General features: G+C 43.0%; 2 protein-coding genes across 2 annotated transcripts in view; both read left to right on the plus strand.

Annotated features, from left to right (window-relative positions):
* gli2a (GLI family zinc finger 2a) overlaps positions 1–22,321 on the plus strand; it is a 93,129-nt gene extending 70,808 nt beyond the window's left edge. The window contains exons 4-14 of the mRNA XM_052082995.1: positions 1,371–1,576; positions 3,530–3,730; positions 8,917–9,118; positions 9,313–9,511; positions 10,640–10,750; positions 11,922–12,062; positions 14,186–14,335; positions 15,250–15,414; positions 15,637–15,918; positions 17,696–18,062; positions 18,147–22,321. Of these exons, the coding sequence (XP_051938955.1) occupies positions 1,371–1,576; positions 3,530–3,730; positions 8,917–9,118; positions 9,313–9,511; positions 10,640–10,750; positions 11,922–12,062; positions 14,186–14,335; positions 15,250–15,414; positions 15,637–15,918; positions 17,696–18,062; positions 18,147–20,392 (4,270 nt within the window). The 3' untranslated portion in view covers positions 20,393–22,321. The remainder of the gene's footprint in view (positions 1–1,370; positions 1,577–3,529; positions 3,731–8,916; positions 9,119–9,312; positions 9,512–10,639; positions 10,751–11,921; positions 12,063–14,185; positions 14,336–15,249; positions 15,415–15,636; positions 15,919–17,695; positions 18,063–18,146) is intronic.
* LOC127612067 (cell surface glycoprotein 1-like) overlaps positions 1–22,618 on the plus strand; it is a 259,014-nt gene that overhangs the window by 141,680 nt on the left and 94,716 nt on the right. The window lies entirely within an intron of this gene.

Genomic DNA, 22,618 nt, shown 5'->3' on the forward strand with positions numbered 1-22,618 from the left:
TTTTTGTTTGTGCCTTCGAATTCAGTAGTGCAGGCCGTCATAACCTGAACTATTGCATGTTAGCCATGGGACATTTTGTTATCCCAAACAGATGTCAAATTTGTCACTCTACGCCAGCTACCTGGCAAACGTCATAATTTTCTCTGATTGGTTGGTTATGCAATGCATGCTGATTTATATAGCGCTTTCACAACAGCGGCAGCTGTAACAAAGCGCTTAACAAAACAGTTAACATAAAGTAAAATAATAAACACAGCACATCACATAAAACACGGACAGTCGTGCAGTCCTAACCACTTTTCCGTCACACGCTTTGTTGTTTGAAGCAGTTTGAGATGAAAGAGGAGAGAATCAAAGTGTCCTTTAACCAGTGGATCAGAGACGTCATGCTCAAATTGTGCACACGTCGGCTACAAACTTAGAATACAACTATCTGACTCACAAAACACGTCTGCAGCGATGTCCACAAGTTAATGCATTTAATAATCAGTAACTCTGGTGAATGTGGTGTAATTGCCTTTTTTCTTAATTTGTTATTTATTCATTCATTCATTTTCCGAACCGCTTCGCGGGGGTGCTGGAGCCTTTCCCAGCTGTCTTCGGGCATTAGGCGGGGGACACCCTGAATCGGTTGCCAGCCAATCGCAGGGCACACAGAGACAAACAATCATACCTAGGGACAATTTAGAGTGTTCAATCATCCTGCCATGCATGTTTTTGGAATGTGGGAGGAAACCCGGGGAGAACATGCAAACTCCACACAGGCAGGCCGGAGCTGGAATTGAACCGGGTACCTCTGCACTGTGAAGTCGACGTGCTCACTACTGAACTACCAGGCCGCTATTCGTTATTTAGTTTGTTTATTTATTTATTTGTTTATTTTAAACATTGTGTGTTTGTCATTGAATCTTAGTACTACAGTTATTGAATGTGCCACAATTGTGTGCTGTTGTTTTGTTTTGTTTTTGGTGTCTTATTGATGCTTTCTATAACTGTAGTATGATTTTGGTGTACAATGGACCCCCGCTAATTTATAGATAATAGATTATTCAATTGCACTAAAAATAATAGCGACGACAACGATGGCACTTTTTTTAATCCAAAATATTCTTTAGTTTGCCATGAAAAGCAGGGTTTCCCCCACCCCAAAAAATAAAAATAAAATTATATATTTAAATAAAAAATACTGACAAAACAATATTGAGAACAAAATCCGGAAATACTGTATGCCGGGGGTCAGCTGTATAAGTGGATGAAGTAGTGTAGAAGAAGACGCAGGTTCGAAATGCATGGTCTGCCATTGACAGCGAGCTCAGAAAAAGCAGTGAAGATGCTGTCTCAGATAGCCTGTGTGTTTCCTCTGACCACAGTGGGACAGGACTAACTGGCAGTCCAGTCATCTCAGACATCTCCTTGATTCGTCTATCACCTCATGCACCGGCCGGGCATGGTGAGTCTCCATTCAGCCCTCCACATCCCTACGTCAGCCCCCACGTGGAGCAGTACCTACGCTCGGTTCATGGAAGCCCCACGCTCTCCATGATCTCTGCAGCACGAGGATTGAGCCCTGCCGAAGGTGAGACGCACCAAACACCTGCAGCTTAGAATGAAAGAAAATAGAAAAATAGCTAAATGAATTTTGCATTCATTTATTTTAATCACCTCCAACACCCAAGTTTCACATTGTCACTCTGAAACCTAAACTTAATGAATTCCACGTTTTCTGAGAACAATATACTATATACAGAGTCCAAGCTAACATGAATGACCGCAGCAAATACTCATTACCACAAACATCATAAAAAAGCAATTTTTACCTAAATCAAATAGCTATTTTCCAGTCATTTCTGTATCTTGTTTCTGCTTTGCTATCCAAGAAAACGTTCCCACTTCAATGTTTATTATTTTTGGGGAGCCAAGGAAACCACAGATATATGTTTATTGTAATTCACTGATTATGGGCTAATACTGCTGTTGGGCTTGTGGTCAATGTACAAACAGGTTGAAGGAAAAAAATAAGGTTTTTTTTTCTCATTATCAATTTTGCAACGATACAACATTGAAGTACTCTTGCTGTGTGTGTTGATAAGGTCAGACACAGACAATCCAAAGCCAAAAGTCACACTGTGTAACTGGATGATGACTGTTGAGGCATAGACAACCGGTGTGATGCACAAAACTGTTGTAGGTGCTGATTGATCAAGATTTTTACTTCATCTGCATGGAATGTTATGCAATGTCAATGTATTTTGTATAATAGAGCAAGAGCGAGAGGAATCAGGCTTTGCATACCCAGTTTCAGCTGTGTGGTCATCCTAACCCCAAACCATTGACATTCTACCATCATGCATATTAATCCATCAAAGCCCATGTCACTGTCCACAAACATATCACCAATGGGGTGTGACAAGAAATTGGAGAAAAGGGAAGGCAGACATCAAATCACGTTGCTGTGATGCAGAACCCAACCATGCTTCAGCACGAGGGCATGAACTGATGGCTGAACATTGTCCCTCAGCATTTTGTGGTAAAAAGCAGAATTCATGGTTCCAACAATCCGAGCAAGTCATCCAAGTCCTGTTGAGGCAAGGTAGTGAAACATTTACTTGGGGTGGCCCGGTAGTCCAGTGGTTAGCACGTCGACTTCACAGTGCCGAGGTACCGGGTTCAATTCCGCCTCCGGCCTCCCTGTGTGGAGTTTGCATGTTCTCCCCGGGCCTGCGTGGGGTTCCTCTGGGTACTCCGGTTTCCTCCCACATTCCAAAAAACATGCATGGCAGGCTGATTGAACGCTCTAAATTGTCCCTAGGTGTGAATGTAAGCGTGGATGGTTGTTCGTCTCTGTGTGCCCTGCGATTGGCTGGCAACCGATTCAGGGTGTCCCCCGCCCAGTGCCCGAAGTCAGCTGGGACAGGCTCCAGCACCCCCCGCGACCCTTGTGAGGATCATGGATGGATGGATGGACGTTTACTTGGGTTGTCTTTGTTTGATATTTACATTTGATAAATGATTATAAACATTAAAGTAGCATAACTATGCAAAAAACGATCTTGAGAAGAAGGCACATACATTTTCATTACACTGTATTTATTTTAGGAAACCACCTGGCAAGCATTTGGGGACAGTGTCATGGAAAAGGAAGAAACCTCAAACAGACCTCAAGCCGGTGGGGTTGAGGTGGGGAGACTGAGAACAGGGAAAGTGGGGAGACATACTTGTTTTGATTTACTCAACAACACCAAAATAACACCAAACTTTGAAAAAAATGGAACTTGTGAACAGTGAACTGGTAAATGGAGAGTTTCTAGTCTGCTTCTTGATTACCTGTGAAGGTGCTGGCCCATCACTGTGACATGTCTCCCTTACCTGCATGAACGCGATAAAGTTCTTTTGTGATGCAATGCTATATACTATGACAAAAAAAATACTATGACAAAAAAATAATTTCTTCTTTGTATGCTTTTTTCAGAGGTTGAACATTAAGGTTTCTGCCCTGACCTTGAATTTTTGTTTCCCATTCTTTCTGTAGTTACCCATGAACACCTAAAAGACCGGGCCCTATTCACGCTCCCTCCACCACCGCCAGGGGCCAACCCCACAGAATTCTACCATCTGATGGCCAGTGCTAGTCAGCGAAACCCATATGGTGACCTTTTGATGCAGAGCGGTGCAGCGGCAGCGGCAGCAGCAGCGGCTGCTCATCTACCGGATTACATCAGTCCAGTGGATGGTAAGAACAACTGCACTCACTTTCAGGTGGGGTTAATGAGTCAATAGGTGTTTTTATTTTGCTGCAGTTTTTATACAGTTATTTGGTGTCTAATCTTGTTTGGAGAGCAACTTTGGCTGTTGAAAGTACAACATTTAAAAATGTTAAATTATAAAATCCGTAATAGCAGCTATTGAAATAGGTTTTATTGCTGTTATACAGCATCCATACTGAGTTGCCAGTATTTGTGCCTGCGTGCGTGTGAGGTTACAAACTTCACACCACTATAAATAATACACATTCTGAAACTTTAACTTCAATATATTCAAGATTTATATATTCCTTCTTTCATAGATCAATGTATCAAGTTGTTTCAAGAATGATTTACATTACAAAAACAGGAAAGTAAAAGAAGACCCGCTCGGTCTTCCCTTTCTGTCTATGGTACTATTTTGGTTTCCTAATTGGCTGAGTTTCTTGTAGTAAACGAAAACATGCCTGGTTACATCTGCCCGTAATGTGTCTCGATGAAATAATGTTTAATGTGTATTTGCACTGTTATCCTAAACAATATCAGACAATATCAATCTGAAGATTAAAGGTCCCCATCATCCCTATTTTTCCTTTTGAACCTTCTGCTCATGAAAGCTGGCGTTTTTTTCAGCTATTGATGGTCAACAGCACAGGGTGGAACCAATCCATAAAAAATGTTGTCCCCCGTTGCCCACCTCTGACATTTTGAAAGTCACTACAAGACACAAATGCAGTGATCAAATACCCCTCAACCCCGACTACATGTTCCAATGCTGTGCCCACATTGACATTCACCATCGTGGCGACTATTAGTTTGTGTTCCATCATATACTAGTGGTGATCATGTGGTCAAGATTTGGCATGGGACCTGCATGGAGGTGCTTGTATTGCGGCCTTGAGAGTACACAGCGCCCATATAGACCCAGGCAGCCACCTAATGGTCTGCCCTGGCAGCCTTAGCCTGAATCAAAGACCTTATTTACAGCCAGGGGATGAGAAGACGAGTAGAGGCTGAGGTGGTAAATATGTGCTTCATTTCTTGGTGTTTGCTTTGGATGGCAACACAGATAAAACCATAGCAAAAAAAAAAAGTAAATACTTTACGTGTATATAATACTCAGTAGACCCACCGCAAAATTTAGGAGGCCTCAGTGACCCCAGTATGGCTCATCAGACACCTACTCACACCGGTGGTTTTACCCAAGCGAAAGTACATTTTCTAGACCTTTGATTGAACTCTTTTCCAGAATGCTCTATTTTTAAGACAAAGATCATCACGAGGATGCCGCAAGGATAGAGTTGAGAGGTCGGCAATAAAGGCAGATAATTTGAAAATGCTATTTATTTATGTATGGATGGATGGAAAGATGTACTGTAAGTATACTAAATGTATGCTGTATCACCAATCACTGATTTTAAAGTTTCAAGTGTGGAGGGAGCATTGCCATATTTTCTGCACTATAAGGCGCTTCGGATTATAAAGCGCACCTTCACTACGATAGTGGCTGCGGTTGCACTATGCATCAATTAGATGGTGCTAAACTCAAGGGATACAATACAATACAGCTTTATTATTAAGAGCCTTCACAACCAGCAAAGCCACGAGAACTGGTCACAAACACGGATATGAAACATATAAATATAAGCATTACAAAACAATAAATGAAAGACAGAAATTATGAAGACAACTGATTCAACAAAATGGCGCGCACACACACCTCGTGGGCTCACATCCACAACGGGCTCGAAATCCTTAGAAGTCTTGCTTGTCTCCGTCTTCCTACATTTAGTCACATCTTAACTATACTTTTGGTCGTATCTTTGTTTCATAATGGCTGCACAGAGCTCACAAAGTAGTTGTCTGTTTGAGTGTGTCATGGCGAATGCACATGTCAATTAGTGTCAGGCAGAAGAACCCTTTTAGGTTATAATTGGTTCCTGCTAATAATCACCACTAGATGACGGAGGACCACTAACAGGGAAACAAATCAATGCAGAATCTAAAGAGAGTTACAGTTTCTTTATCTTAGGCGCATCAGATTGTCGGGTGCACTGTCGTCTTTTTCAAAAATGGAATGCTTCTAGGTGCGCCTTATTGTGCGGAAAAGACAGTACTTGAAATTAATACAGCCGGATAAGCTTTACATACGATGTATACAGTACTGGCTATGCCTTAACAGTACACCGCACTGTACCTAAAACAGCACTGGATGACGGCATTGATTAATGTATAACGATTAATATGCACTGATACTTGACCAACCGTGCGAAGGTAAATGAAATTACATTTCCAGATGTTACAGTGGGAGGCATTCAGAATGAAGTTTGCCATAGAGGCTGTCAAGGGTGGGTGGGCAGAAAAATATCAGGTTGGCTTTTAGGAAGGTGTTGAGGTTCCCATAACAAAAGCAGCAGCCAAAGTAAATGTCTGCCAGCCTGCGGAATGAGGGATTTCACTGTCAATGCAGCAGTCAGGGAGAGAGAGATAGTTGTGTGTACTGATGTGGTGGTGAGGCGATTGGGAGGCGGGGCTTTGACTTTCGGCTATACACACAAACACTTAACTATATGTTGGTTCATGAGCACATGGGTGTGAGTATGTGCATAAACACACTGTTAATCACAACAGCAGCGTTTGGCTTGGACACTGGGGGCTCATGAAGGACTCAATGCAAGTTCCTTTGCTCATATAAAATCACAGTGTTGGTATTTGTCAAATTTACCAGGGAAAATATACATTTCCCCTCTCTGGCAGCCCATGGAGGTGGCTGGCTGGAGATGTGGAGGCCATGAGTCCTGCTGGCATCAATTCAAGAAGTCTAGCAGGGCTGTCGGTCTCATGTAGAGTAGGTCCTGTTCATCTCAGAGGGGGAGTAAGATGTGGTTTTATTTACCTATGTCAAGGTCAAGGGGGACAAGCCAACGACTATTCACTGTTTCAGGCCAAATAGACATCTCTTCGCAGCTCTGCTGTAAACTGTCAGCAACATCTTGATCGTTAAATGAGTCACTGAGCCCACATTTCTTCCGCAAAACAAGTTTCATGGTTTGTTCAGTCGTTTTTTTTCCCCAAGAAAGATTGTTACTGTCGAAAACTATACCGGTAGTGGTTGTGTGCAGAATTTTGTAGCATCCATGCGATTAGAATGAAGAAGAGAAACATTAGGGGACATGAAACAACAACTCTAGAACAGGTCCAAAGCACACTCTCGTGTATGTACACTCCTTCCTACCAGGCTTTGTGACATTATTTTGCTGTGCTTACATCAGTGTGTGGGTGTGTGCCTGTAATTATGACTCAATATAAATACGGGTTCCACAATCAGAACCGGCTGTCATTGTATTGCCACAGGGCAAAGTTACAAATGAGGACACACACACACACATTGTGATATTCAATCCAAATGCACATTTCCGAGCAACCATTACCTGCACATCTGTTTTCTCCCTCCCTGCCGGAACCCGCTAACCCATTCATTTATAGGTGCCACCTATGAAACACTTATTGCCAAGGAGTGACAATTTATTTCAAGCTGCATGACCAATGACATCCTTTGGCACAACCCCAAGCTTCCAAACTCGCCTATTCATTTGTGAAGGTTGAAAGAAAGCACATGACAACTTCTTGAGAGTTGGTGTATTGCTTGAAGAGGTGGTTTGACGGGGGGGGCTTTGATTTGGGAAAACCGCTCAGATGGGCAAGGCAGGCGCCAGGTTACCAGACTACCAGACTACCAGACTACCAGACTGCCAGACTGCGAAGCCCGTTTCCTGTTTTATATAAGGGATTATGCATACGCATATCAGACATTAAAACTCTTGGCAATGTGACACTGCTCGGCGTCGCAAAAAAAATGATCATAATAATACAAATAATCACATCCGCATGTTTAACCCATTTGAAGCATTGCTTGTAAGAAAGAGCTCCACACCCATGATTCCTAATTAAATGGAGCCTGCCTGATTCTACATGTCCTTTAGAAATTAGAGAAAGTTGCCATTTTTTTACGATAGCAAAGTGGTACACACTATGTGGGGGTATTGTGACTTTTACTTTTTGCCACATCTTTTTTTTTTCCGCTATTATCCCCGAGACTGCTGTTGCCTTCCATGGGCCTTTTAACTAAGTGCATATGTCTGTACTTTACAACAACTACCTCCAAACGTAATAGTTTAGGGAGTAAGAACCTCGTTTATGGCTATGGATCTGGCACGGTAATTATGGTGCCAGGATTCATTTGGCTGTGAGTGTTGTGAGAGCGACCGACAACTCTGTCATTGCTGTGCATTGACGGGAGTTGAGCTGTCGAAACTGTGTGTCAGGTTGCTGCATGTACTTAGGTGAGGTGTGATATGGCCATTAAGAGCTTCCTGCCTCTCTCGCCTCTGATAATGTCTGCTCCAAGACCTAATTACACATGCGCTCAAACAAGAAGTCCTGCCATCTATCCTCTCACATTATAATTCAGCAGTTGTCGATCCAAACAAGGGATTATTCTCTGACTAAGTGTGTGTTTTGGCGTGTGTGTTGTCATGGCTCAATCATATAAAGAAATAAATCAGCAAGAGTGAGGGACAATTAGTGTGTCCTGGAAATAAATAGCATTTGATTCAAGGTCAAGAGAAAGTCGTCCCATTATTTCCTTCCGCTCTTTATTGAAAACAAAAGAGTTTTTTTTAAAACACCTAAAACAACAACAACAACCCGATAACGACTAAATCCAGCAGCTGTCTATGTGCCCAATCTGTCTGAGTCAGGCTAGTTCTCTTTAATGGTATTCTGAGATCAATTTGTTGGAATTGCCTCCATTTAACTTGCCCAAGTGAAGTGGTCCGAAAGCGATTGTTATCATGGTAATTACTGGGAAAGATTGGTAGGGATTCAGTATGCATAAGAGGATGCAAATGTTAAACAGGAGAGCTGTTTGTGCAAGTAAGAGATGCAAGAGATAGCGTAGTAGCCTAGCATGAACGTGACCTCCACGGGAGTTTTTTTTTCCCCAAGGCAAACACTTGCTTCTGCTGTATTTAGTTGAAGATGAGGATTAGCGCATGGAAATGTTCTCACTTTTCACTCACCCGTTTGACTGCTGGATGACATATTCTGGTTAATTAGCAAGCACGCAGGAAAGGATGCTAGTATTGCAAGGTTTGGCTTTTTGGTTTGTGTACAGTTTCACGTTTCTCCAGTCCTCGGATGACACCCCGACTGAGCAGGAAGAGGGCGCTATCCATCTCTCCACTATCAGATGCCAGCATTGACCTGCAGACCATGATCCGCACCTCACCCAACTCCCTGGTTGCCTACATCAACAACTCACGCTCTAGTTCGGCTGCCAGCAGCTCTTATGGACACCTCTCTGTTGGAGGAATCAGGTATGTAGATTATATGTAGATATCTTCAACACATACTCCACAGAGAACTCTAATAGAACTCCTTGATCGGGGAAGGTGATTCTCATCTGGCAAGAGCAGTCAATTTTTTGAAGCACTGACTTTTTTTGTGTCGACAGCAAAACTTGTTCGTCTCTCCTGTGATATAATGGCCTCTCCTTTTCTTTCTCTCCCAGCCCTTCATTCAGCTTCCCTCATCCCATTAACCCGGTGGCGTATCAGCAGTTGTTGTCACAACAGAGGAGTCTGAATGCCTTTGGCCACACTCCCCCTCTCATTCAACCGCCACCGTCCTCGTTCTCTGCCCGCCAGCATTCTCTGACCACTCCGCCTATGTCCGCCTCCCATAACAGCGGCAACTCAGAAACCAATCAGGTGGGACTGAATTGACAGATGAACCGGAATGGTTGACCGATGATATTGATGGATATGTTCTCATGCCTCCTTGAGAGATGTTTATCAGCCCAAATGACCTTTTGTTGTCATATATTTTACTTTTTTTTTTTGATGATGTGTCAGGCGGCCCGGTGGTCGACTGGTTAGTGCGTTGTCATCCTCAAAGTTCAGAGGTGCAGGGTTCGATTCCTTCCTGTGTGGAGTTTGCACGTTCTCCCCGTGCCTGCGTGGGTTTTCTCCGGGTACTCCGGTTTCCTCCCACATTCCAAAAACAAAGTCTGATTGAACACTAAATTGTCCTGAGGTATGAGTGTGAGCGCGGATGGTTGTTCAACTATGTGTGCCCTGCGATTGGCTGGGCACACATCCGCCCCCCTTACTGCCAGAAGACAGCTGGGATCGGCTCCAGCACGCCCTGTGACCCTTCTGAGGATGAGAAAATCAGAAAATGAATGGATGAATGATGCCTCCCCTTAGAAATATGCAAAAGACTGATTTGCAGTCGGTCTGCCTTCTGTCTCCTCTTATCAGTCCACTGTTTACACAAAAGAGACTCCTCGTGTAAACTTCCCACTCAGTGACTCAGTTTGCGACATATGTATATTGAAAGTGGAGCCGCCCCAAAATCATTTTCAACACTGGGAGATTCGGTCTTCCTGCCAATAGCAAAACTAACCACACGAACACTGAAATCTGTATACATGCTAATGCTAGTCAGGGATTCAGGGTGGGATTCAGAGCCTGCTCACTCCTGTACCACTTTATAAGCTGGTTTACTTTTAATAAAATGTCTTTTTTTTTCTCAACTCCATAAGCGCTTTAAAAAAAAACATGTGTTTCTTTGTCTTTTTTTTCAAGTTCAGAATCATTGAGCAGATCAAAGCCCCCTCCTTGTTAATACCCACAAACGGCCCTTCCCCCTCCCTTACAAGAGTAATAACTCCTTTTACTTTCATATTTCCCTGCGGCTTGGGCCATCATAAACCAGTCTAAATTGTTTAGTCTCCACAGCTGGTCGCGGTCTGACTTATGGCTTCCTCTTCACCTAGATTGGAATTGAACAATGTCTGTGACGACGTGACAATGTCTGGCATATCTATCCTTCAGAATGCAAGTGGAGATTCAGCGGTGAGCAGCACAGTCAACCCATTAAACTCCAAAAGGACAAAGGTTAAAATGGAAGTCGAAGGACCTCTGCCCATCTCACCAACCTCTCTGGTGAGGAAATTCAAAAGAACTTTTTCTAGAACACTCATAAAATATGGAACACTTTATATTTGGATCTGATTAAGACGATACAATTTTAGATTGGCAAATCTGGAAAAGCGATCCCAGACATGTGCAATGACAAAAAAATCTATACCTGGTGGATTACAAGAGAAGTGATACCCTATAATATGAATACAAAATAAAATATAACGTATAAAATATCATAAAAATACAACGAAAAGTGAAAGGCTCTCTTGGTTGTTCTTTGTCTCAATGTTAAAAATTGCTCTATCGGTTGCAGTTATGACAATTTTCTGCCGATCAGTAGATTTTTGACTTTTTCAGACCAAAATGACCATTCTAAAGATAAGTGCAAATTCGTTGAAAGAGAGGGGAGAGAGAGAGAGTGACCTGCTTGACGAGCAAATTCTTAAGCAGTTTTAAGAGTGGCGCGCAGTTCAGAGCTTTACAACTCGACAAAGGAGTTTTTCTTTTGGGGGGGGTGTTTTCCAGTGTGCGTCCATCCACGGGAGGTCAGTGGCGTTGCCATTTAATGTGTAGCGCTTATTTATTGGTTAACTTTAAGTCCTCCTGCTGTTACCATTCGCATTAGCTGGTACTAAATTGGCATAGCGCATGATTTCAATTTTCTAAGGCACTCTGATATCTTGTAAGGCAGGGGTGCCCATTGCATCATTCGCGATCGAACAGGAACTCGCAAAGGGGATGTCGGTTGATCGCATGGCATTAACGCTGCACCGCACACAAGCTGTTGTTTAAAGTGGCTGCAGGCTGCAAAGTATGAGCTGCGGGTGATCTGTTTTTGTGATCGCAATGAAAGGCATTGATCAACATATGCCAATGACGTACTTGTGAAAGGACACTTTGATTCTCTCCTCTTTCATCTGTAACTGCTTCGAACAACGTGTATGCAGGAAAAGTGGTTCAGATTGCATGACTGTCTGTATCTTATGTGTTGTGTTGTATTATTTTGATATTTTATGTTAACTGTTCTGTTGATGGCAATGCCCGCAGTGGCTCCTCTCTCTCCTGTGGTTGCACTGTGGTTGAGTTGAAAGAAATTTCATCTGTGCTGTATGTTGCACATAGAGCGTATTTGACAATAAAGTTGACTTGACTTGATGACTTTTCATGACAATGTTTTGTCTCTTGTCTGCAGGATCATAGTGGAGGGATGTTGGACCTGAGTGAGGAGCTTGATAAAGATGAGTGCAAACAGGAGCCTGAGGCCATATATGAGACCAACTGCCACTGGGAGGGTTGCACAAAGGAGTATGATACCCAAGACCAACTTGTACATGTGAGTTTGCCTTCAATCTTATCAATGGACACTTTGGCTGCATTCAGACTTCAGGCAGATCTTATTCCTATCAGATTCCTCTTCAAATATGGTTTTTAGGGCTGAATGTCAAGTGTCCCAAAGGGATCTGGCCCTGATCAGACTGGGTCACTTTATTGACCCAGTCTGACAGGTTGCTGGAGCAACGACATCAGAATGGATGGCGTCCTCCAACACGTGTAGTGTTTGATATCACCACTCCACACTTGGACGCAAACCATATTGCCCCCTCTCGTCGAATATTACGTGCATGATAGTCGCCATTCGCACTGTGATGTTCACCAGCAGCACGTTCCCCACCCCTGGCCATCGAAGAATAGTCCGGGTTGAATTTTGGTTCCAATATGTCCCTGATTAGCACTCTCTGGTCTGGCACGTTGGGTCTTGCGTAGTAGTAGAGTGACGTCACGGACAGTCGAATCCGATCATTGTGTTTGGAGCTGTTCAGAGTGAGAGACCTCCTGTCCAAATACAATATGAAACTAGCTTCTCATTGTGGTTTTAAAACCTACGTACTGGGATTTGAAGACGTGGTGACCGACCAACAGTCCAAAATTGCCAAATTTTGGACAGAACCCGGTACAAAATACTGTATATTCGTCTCGCAAAAATCTGATTTCATGTGCTTTTTCACCATTCAGACGACAAAAGAGCCATCCAGTTTAGATATGGATGGGTTCAAAATTTTGGCATTCTGAATTTAGCCCTAGTTTATTAAGATCCAGTATATTGTTTTTATCGATCAATTTAAAAGATAGCTTATTTCTTGAGACAACTTTTATCGCCTCATCAGTTTGTCTGTTGTGGTTAAGTGCTTTCAAGTTAAAGGTTCAAATAACTTGTTAAATTCATGTTGACGGAGCGTGATCTGAAAACTGACCAGTCATTGATCCTTCGCCACTGATCCTTTCCTGTTGAATTGGCACACTCAGTGTTAATGAGGCTTCCTGCTCTGGCCAAATTTGGCCCAAGCCTTGCAGCTGTGTGCCTCTGACCCTCACCCCGTCAGTCCCCTGACCCATAACCTCTCTCTCAGCAACACTGCCTAATCCTGAAGCCCAGAGGGCCACTCATAAATCTATCATCAGGCCAGCAGTTTTGGGGTTTAGAAAACCTGTGTTGCCCCATTTCTTGAAGGACATTTTAATACGCTTTCCATTTTGTGATTGACTGTCAGTCACCTCAGAGCACTGGTCAGGAGGCATGTGTAAGACTCACAGATTGTCAATGAGAAGCCTTGGGCTCTCAGCTCCACAAGTCAAGAACGTTTGTTCCAACTCCTGACGCAACTTGCGACAGTTTGCTCATGTTAAAAATATCAAACCAGCAAATAATGTAAGGTTTGAGATAATATGTGGCCAACAGCTGCCTCAATTTTGAATGAGATTGCAAATTCTCTCAACCTTAAACACTTTTTGGTGGAATTGGGATTTATCCCTTCCAAATGTCTTGACCACATCTGTTAAAGCACTCGGGGGGGGGGGGGGGGGGGGGGGGGGGTTAAGTGCACCTGTGAGCACCAGCTACTGCCTCACCAAAATAATCTTGTTTCAAGAAGCCCCCACATAAAGGAGATGTGGTGCAATTTGAAATTAGAGGTCTCTGTGGAACTACACACGTGTTCCTCCATCCAAAATTAATCTCCATACAACTGCGCACAACAAAGCAGATTGACCTTGCGACAAAGCGGCAACAAGTCAAACTCTTTTTCTGCAATATAAGTTACAATATTTTAATAAACAACATATATCTAGCCATAAACAGGTGAGTTCGAGGAAGATACACGGAGAGCAAATACAAGCTGGTAACCAATCCTTGACCGAGGAAGTCCCCATTTCTCACAAGCTTGCCGACGGCCTGTACAAACAGACAATGTTTTTATAGTTGTTGTTTTTTTCAGTGTTGACAGAGGCACAATGCCTGCCAGAGATTATTTATGGCAGCATTACTCACAATGTGTGTCATGATTGTACGCATGCTTGTAGGAAAAGACAAGAATTTGCTGACTCATTGTTGTCATCAAGCCACGGATCTGTACCCGTGAGCGCACATGTGCCTCATTGTGACTTGAATTGTCCCTTCAGCACATCAACAATGACCACATCCATGGTGAAAAGAAGGAGTTTGTGTGTCGGTGGGTGGAGTGTTCACGGGAGCAAAAGCCCTTCAAGGCCCAGTATATGCTGGTGGTCCACATGAGGAGACACACGGGCGAAAAGCCACATAAATGCACAGTAAGTACAAAATATCCAGAGATTCCTGACAGAACACTGGGAAATCCAAGCGAGCTAACTCATGGTATTCTGTATTCTCAAAATCCATGAATTTGCTGATACTAAACAACTGAATGTACACAATGAGTTTTATTAATGAGCATTTATTAAGCCCTTTCACAAAACATGAAAAAAAGCTGTTGATATGGATTGAATAAAGACTTGAAATCATGGAGGCTTGAAGCACATTATGCATCAAAGGACTGTTTACCTGATTCCAAGCATTTCCGTGTGCTCTTTGGAAAATATTTTTATAGATATAGAGCACGTAATGACGGTGTGGGGGTCATTATGAAGATATGTCCCTAATTCCTCATTGAGAGAATGCTGACAATTTGCAGCACGATTTATTATTTGCATGGTCTCATTAACAATGACATTTGTTATTTTTAAAGAAAATCTCAATGTAATTTTTTTTAAACATGAAAGATGCTATTTGAGGGCGGCCTGGTGGTTGATTGGACAGCACGTTGACCTCACAGTGCAGGGATGCAGTGTTCGATTCCGGCTCCGGCCTTCCTGTATGGAGTTTGCGTGTTCTCCCCGTGCTTGCGTGGATTTTCTCCGGGTACGCCGGTTTCTTCCATGAATAAACTCAACACCATCAATGACAAGTGACCTTGGGGCATATTCACTTCCCACTCAGTGATGGTATGAATGTGAGTCTACTCTGAATGGTGGGCTGTCTGTATGTGCCCTGCAACTAGGTAGCAATCAGTTCAGGGGGTAGTCAACCTTTGGCCCAAAGTCAAGCTGGGATAGGCTCCAGCACCCTGTGACCCTGAATGGGATAAGCGGTGGAGGGAATGGGTGGATGGATCCCTTTGGCAGTCATTCTTAGTCGTGTGACACTGTGGCTTTCTGTCTATTTGCAGTTTGAGGGCTGTGTGAAAGCTTACTCCCGCCTCGAGAACCTCAAGACCCACCTGAGGTCCCACACTGGGGAAAAGCCCTACGTGTGTGAGCATGAAGGCTGCAACAAGGCTTTCTCAAATGCTTCAGATCGGGCCAAGCACCAGAATCGCACACATTCTAATGAGGTATGTCAAGCAGCTTCATGGAGAGTACAGCGTGCACATGCATGTTACAACTGTACTTTGGCAACTCTTGTCAATCTGAACATTTATCTATATTTGTTCGGGTCATGAGTTATGTCAACTAAATGTGTCTTTTCTTTTTTAATTATCTGCTTATGGTTCTTGTCTGCGTGATGTCAAAGTGCAATTCCGTTCAAAGAAATTGTGTGCGATTTCTCTCCACAGAAACCATATGTATGTAAGATTGCGGGTTGTACCAAGCGCTACACAGACCCCAGCTCTCTCAGAAAGCATGTTAAGACTGTTCATGGCCCTGAGGCTCATGTCACCAAGAAGCAGCGAAGCGACGCTCCTCGAGGACTTCAACCGCCCAAAGACAATGGCGAGAATGAGTTCCATTCGAAGAACAGCACGGGAAATGTGGATGAGAGTGGGGATGCCAAAGGCACCACAAGAAACGTGGAAGACTGCCTCCAAGTCAAATCAATCAAGACTGAGAATTCCGTTGTGAGTCGCGATTGTACTCTTCCAAGTTGTCATTGTCATTCTAACTTGATTAAATCAGTATTCAATCAAGTTAGTATGACAATACTTGCATGACTTGTGTCCCTCTGTTTGCCCGTTTACTAACATTTTTCGTTTGTTTATTGAACATAAAAACATATACAGTAGTAAATTGACAGAAAGTAAGGTAAGTGAAATTGTAAAAAGGAAAGAGAAATCAGTCATCATTCAACACAATTATTATGTTCAAGGGAGTAGGAAGAAGTAAAAAAACTCATCTAGTCCTACCCCGTGTTATGTGTTTATATATAAATAGATCATTTTTATATCAATCAGAAAAGAAAGAAAGAAGGAAGAAGTCTCCATAAAGGCTCATGCGTTTACCCTTAACCGTGATATTTTTACAACTTTTGGTTTGTATCGGGATTTTATACATACACACCCTAGCACTCTTGTGTAAATTTTCTCTTGTATTCACATGACGCTTCACATTATACATTTGACTGACAGTTATCTGAATCCTCAAGTCAGATTTTTCGTTTTGGCTTGAACATTCTTTTCTCTTTCCCTTAAAACCTCCGTAATGGATAGTCATCACTGAGGTGAGCACCCTTAACATTTTCTCTGTCTTGTGACTCAACCAACCTGCAGGAGTTAAAGCCTCCTCGTGTACCACACCATTGATCTTGTTGCATTTTAAACGACGTGGCATATTTACAAAACTGCTACTTTTTATTTTGGATACCTGCATGAAGCAGTTATCACCAAAAAAACACAATGACAACAGTGTTTATATTCAAATGTTTCGGTAGGCTCACAACGACAGTTTTCCTGTCAGTGACTGCACTTGTGCATTTTCTTCTGTGAACGAAGAGCTGCCAATAGAGCTGTTAGGAAAATCACTGAACGCTACTTTGTTTGGGCCATAACACTGATTTGCATATGTATGAATTATAATAGGTGGCCCAGTAGGCGAGTGGTTAGCATGTTGACCTCACAGTGCAGAGGTCGAAGTTTAGAATTCATGGCTCTAATAGAGTAATCCATCCGAATGGTAACAGTTTGTTTGGGTTTGGCCAGCTGTCAATGTCTGGGCTACCGCTTTCAAACAGTTGGATTTGATTAGTGCGGTATTCTCCAGGATCATTCTAGTTTCGTACTCGTCTCTTATCGACAAACCTCTCTTATGTGGTGCCCCTTAGTGCTCAGAGCGAGACACCACAATCTTGGAAAGCAGGGCCTTTGGAACATAACAAAATGTGGTTTCTCAATTTCTGGTTAAATGCCAGGCACACTTGAAGAGTTACTTGAAGCACATTTGTATATTAATTCTTTACACTCGACTGCATTCCTTGAAAATTGGTTGTACGACTGGATATTTTGAGTGGTATATATTTGCCCACTGGATATTTGCGTTTCATGTGTTGTATTGCATTTTCTATAAAAAACAATGTATTTTAGGGACAAATTGAAAAAAGGTAACTGAATACGATCTGTCATGTAATTTATTTTAGATGAATACTTAAGTAGGATAAATATTATATATGCTGGGATACAAAATGTTGTACAAGCTAGATTGGTGAGATCCAAGGGCACATACAGTATAAACAAAAAGTCATTCACACTCACACTATGGCCGCCAAGTAGTTGCCATGTGTGCTACATTATGTACAATCAGTGGACACCTTTGTCTGTGTTTTAATTGTACCACCAAGGTTGGGGTATATTCTGGTTTGTATAATTTAGTGACATAAATTTCTTCCTTGCTCTCACTCACTAGATGTATCAGTCCAGTCCTGGTGGTCACTCATCATGTAGCAGTCAGCCATCACCTCTCAGCAGCACCAACAACAACGACAGTGGGGTAGAGATGGCCATGCACAGTGGGGGCAGCTTCGGGGACCTGAGTGCACAGGAAGAGTGTCCTATGGTTGACTCGACTGTTCCTGCTGGTGGGCAACAGGCAGGATTGGGACTTCAGCTGAGGAAAGCGGTGTGTCATAGTGGCGCAGTTACCATAAAAATGGAGACTATCAAGAAAGAAAGACTGAAGACAGTGAGAGACTCCTGCCCATGGGTGAATACAGCACCACAACCCCCACAGGGCCAACACAACAACACAAAGCTGCCCCCGATACCTGCAGCTAGTAAGTGCAAACTCTGTTGTCTTGATTAGCATTCATTCAAGATGTAACGATGAAGTCCGTTAATCATTTCCTTTGCAACTGCAGGTTCCCTTTTGGAAAACTCCACCTTAAGTAACCTAAACAGTTTACACAACGGTCAGCGATTGGGAGATCAGCCTTTGTGTGAAGTCACTCTGCTGAACCAGTTGAATGATCGGCGTAATAGCACAACTAGCACGATCAGCTCAGCATACACCATGAGTCGGCGCTCCTCTGGCATCTCACCTTGCTACTCCAGCCGACGTTCCAGTGAGGCATCCCAATTTGATGCCAACCGCCATAACAATATCAGCTCGGCGGACTCCTATGACCCAATCTCCACTGATATGTCCCGACGATCCAGTGAAGCTAGCCAATGCGGAGGTGGTAGTGGCGGTGGAGCGGGAGGAGGAAATCTCCCGAGCCTACTAAGTCTGACTCCAGCTCAGCATTATCGTCTCAAAGCAAAATATGCCGCTGCCATTGGTGGAGCGCCACCTACGCCCCTACCCAATATGGAGAGAATGAGCCTTAGGACCCGCATGGCCCTCTATAGTGACTCTCAGGAATATTCAATGCACCAGTACCACCAGCCACCCTCTGTGCCCAGGCGACGCAGTGATATCGGATATGGTAACCACAGCATGATGCCCCATGAGGTACCAAACAGCCTTCCACGACGGGCCAGTGACCCAGTGCGTCATCCCACCTTTGACCCTCTGGCTCTTTCTGCCGTGCAGCGCTATAACAGTATGAACAGCATGAACAATTCATCGGAATGTCCCCAAGGATTGGCATTGCATGGTTACACTCGTTCTGATGGCAACCTTCAGCGCTACCCATTTACCCCCAGACCACCAAGCATTTCAGAGAATGTAGCTATGGAGAACATGGCTGTAGATGGGATGGGGACTGGGGCTGAACAGGGTGCGGAGGATGATATAGTTCTTCCAGATGACATGGTGCAATACCTGAGGTCACAAAACCCTGGCACCCAAGTTCACAACTTGGGACAAGGGAACTACCAATTCAATAACCAGTCTCAGGGCTATCAAACATCTTCATATTATTCCCAGAGAAGGGGTCACTTGGTTGATGCCTGCATGATGCAATCTGCTCAGGATTTGGATCATTGTGACTCCCAACAGCCTTTCTCAGCATCATCCCATATGAGTAAGAATAATATGCCAGTTCAGTGGAATGAGGTGAGTTCAGGGACTGTGGATACCGTAACAAACCTCTCGAAACAGCAACATTCTCTTCGAGGGAACCTAGCCGTCGTTCCACAGAGGAACAATTTTGGTTCCTTCCAAGCCCAAGGTCAAGGCCTCGGCAGCAACCAGCAGGTTGTACCTGCGAGTCCGAATATGATTAAGCAGGGCTATGCAAACCACAACAGCAGAAGGGTGAACAACCCTCATCTTCAGCAAAGACAATGCACCAGTTTGAAATGTAACGATCAAAGTTCCCTACAAGGGTTTAGTCAAGACACAGTTCAAAATTCTACTTCTGCAACCAATAATGGGAGACCAACGCGGAACATTGTGATAGATCAAGGACTGCAAAGTTATAGAGGATGGACACAGACTGATGAATATTCTCATGTCAACCATGTGATTTATCAGCAGCAGCACCATAATATGTCATCCCAGCACAGCAATGTACATCGTGGTACCAGTGCAATGTTACCACCAAGACCACCAGTAGAGCCCAAGCCAAGTGGCAGACAGCGTCCTGGTTCCGGTATGATGCAATTGAACAGAATACCCAAGTTGTCTGATGCGAGCCCCGGTATGCGTAACGATACGTCAGAGGCAAGTCCAAAAAGACCCAATGGGTCAGCGAACCTACGACACAACTCGGAGAATCCAAACTCTGCAATGTTCTACACAGGTGAAGTTCATTTTTTTGAACAAAATCCTTCCACCTTTGATGCTACGGTGTCCCCCAATGTCAACCATATCCCTGCCAATAACAACATGGCGGCAAGCAACATGGCCTCACCAGGAGCCGACCAGGTCTCCAGCAGTACAGTGGATTCTTCAACAAGTAGAAATGGTGCTGCAGAACACACCCAAATCGATTTTGACTCCATGTTAGACGATGGGGATCACTCCAGCCTGATGTCAGGCACTCTGAGTCCTGGCCTTTTGCAAAGCCTCTCCCAGAATTCATCTCGTCTCACCACCCCTCGCAATTCTGTTACACTTGCATCCGTACCAGCTGGAATTGGCAACATGGCCATTGGCGACATGAGCTCAATGCTCACAGCACTGGCTGAAGAAAGTAAGTTCCTTAATATGATAAGTTAGGACCAAAGACATTCAGCCTCAATAATTCACACATCAGGAACACATGGACTAAACAAAGCACTGACTGAACAATGAATGGGAGGCCATTTTACATGTTATATTGTCCCCGTCTACAGTACGTCAGTATGATAATGTTATAATGTATTTGTATCAAGTTGGATTTGTCAAGAGTCTAGTAGGCAATGGAAAGGCTTAATTCATCCAAACACACAGACACCCAGTGGGGTGCGGGCGTTGATGGAGTGCTGCTAGACCCGGGCATCCACAGATGTTTGTTTATAAATATATATATGTGTGTGTGTGTGTGTGTGTATTTTAGTGTTGGGACCTTAACAAGGGAAATTCCAATTAATTAATTACAAATAAATTAATGCATTAAAACAAATTACTAATAGCAGTTGGCATTCCAAACAATGCAGAATTTTTGTCAGAATTTCACGGGACACCCATTACACAGACACATTCGAGCTCATCTCATAGCTAGCAAAATAGAGGACTAGAATGTGATGATTGATAGGAGACAGGCAAAGGAGTTTGCATCCCAATGAAGTAATTCAACCATCCTGTTGCATCGATATAAGTAGGTACGACGTGCCTCTTTGAGCTGCGTGCACCATCATCAGTGGGGGCAACGTGTCAGCACATTTAATGCGTTTGGAAGTCACAAAAATAAAAATAAAAAGGATGCCTACACATTGTGCAGAATAATGTTGCACACAATGCCATACAATTTCAACTAAGGAACTGGGTATAACCTTTCATAGGGAATCTTTTGGTCTTTTTTTTTTTAATATTCTGTATTAATAGCACACCCTGTAACATTTGCAATAAAACGAAACCTTGGAAAAATTAATGGGAGCATTGCCCCTACCCGCTTTTCGTAGTGAGCACAAAACCACCCGAGGTGTTAGCACCAACCATTTTCAACTGTCCTAAAATGGCACTTATTTTTTTAGTCTGTTCACTTCTGCCCAGGGATCTTTTTCTACTTGTTTTTTTTTTGTACTGTTGTGTATTGAACTGATTTTTAGGATTATTTACAAACCCTGAATTTAGATGTTTTGATCGAGTTCCAACCTACACACATGTTACACACATACATACACTGTATATAGAGGTGCACTGAAAGCATTTCCAATTATCTTGCTAAGGATATTGAGTATGAGCATGTAATCACAGTTCTGGCTCAAACAGATGTTTGAACTGGGTAAAGAACAAGTTTTTAGTATATTAATGTAATGGTACTGCCTTCAAGTTATGTGAAAAGCTTTTGGAATTGTAATGTGTTATGACTTATCCATACATCTATCATGCCACAAAGGTAACCAGGATGCCCGGCAACCAATTGACCTCATACATGAGAGGTATAGAATCATGGTCAAGCATTTAAAGCTAACGTCGGGGACCACTGACTTTGCTTTTTAGCTCATGGTATGAACTTTTGAGGATGTCCTTCTGGAGCAGAGGCATGAACTCTCCATGGTGTCAAATCCACAAGGGTAAACGATTGAAATGGACAAGGCTATGCTTTGGTCTAGCAGAATTTGGACCCCTGTGTGTGATGAAGAACATTCTCTAAAAGAATATACGAGTACCTCTGTGTGTTCCTAATGGGATCCAACTCTAATTAACACATTCATAACATCACCCCCACCAGCTTTTTTGCTCCAATCCATTCCTCCCCTGGGCTATGGATGAACTGCAGAATGGCAAATTCTGGAAGGGACAGACTTTGATATTCGGAATCCCGTTTTTGGCATACTCGTTCGGCAAAGTCCCAAGTTTTGTATTTGTTCCCTTCATTTCTAGGTAGCTTTTGGTGTCTGTGTATGTACTACCGCAGTACATACTTTTGACTTTGTGTGACAGTGTATATAGCCTTTGTACATTTCAAATAAACTATGACCTTTTCTCTGTGTAATGGCAAAATCTTGTGTTTCCATCCAGTTTTTAATAAAACTGATCCTTACACGGGCCGCAGGGAAACTGTAAACTAGTTTTGGGCGAGAGGCAGGTTCCACCCTTGACTGGTTGGTTTGAGGGCACAAAGACATCCAACCACTCACACTCACTCCCAAGGACAATTTTGAGTTTTCAGTTTATTTTAGTCTTCAATTTATATTAGACATATATATATATATATATATATATATATATATATATATATATATATATATATATATATATATATATATATATATATATATATATATTACAGCTGTCAAA

This window comes from Hippocampus zosterae, chromosome 12, assembly GCF_025434085.1.
Source record: "Hippocampus zosterae strain Florida chromosome 12, ASM2543408v3, whole genome shotgun sequence".
In the NCBI taxonomy this organism is placed as follows: Eukaryota; Metazoa; Chordata; class Actinopteri; order Syngnathiformes; family Syngnathidae; genus Hippocampus; species Hippocampus zosterae.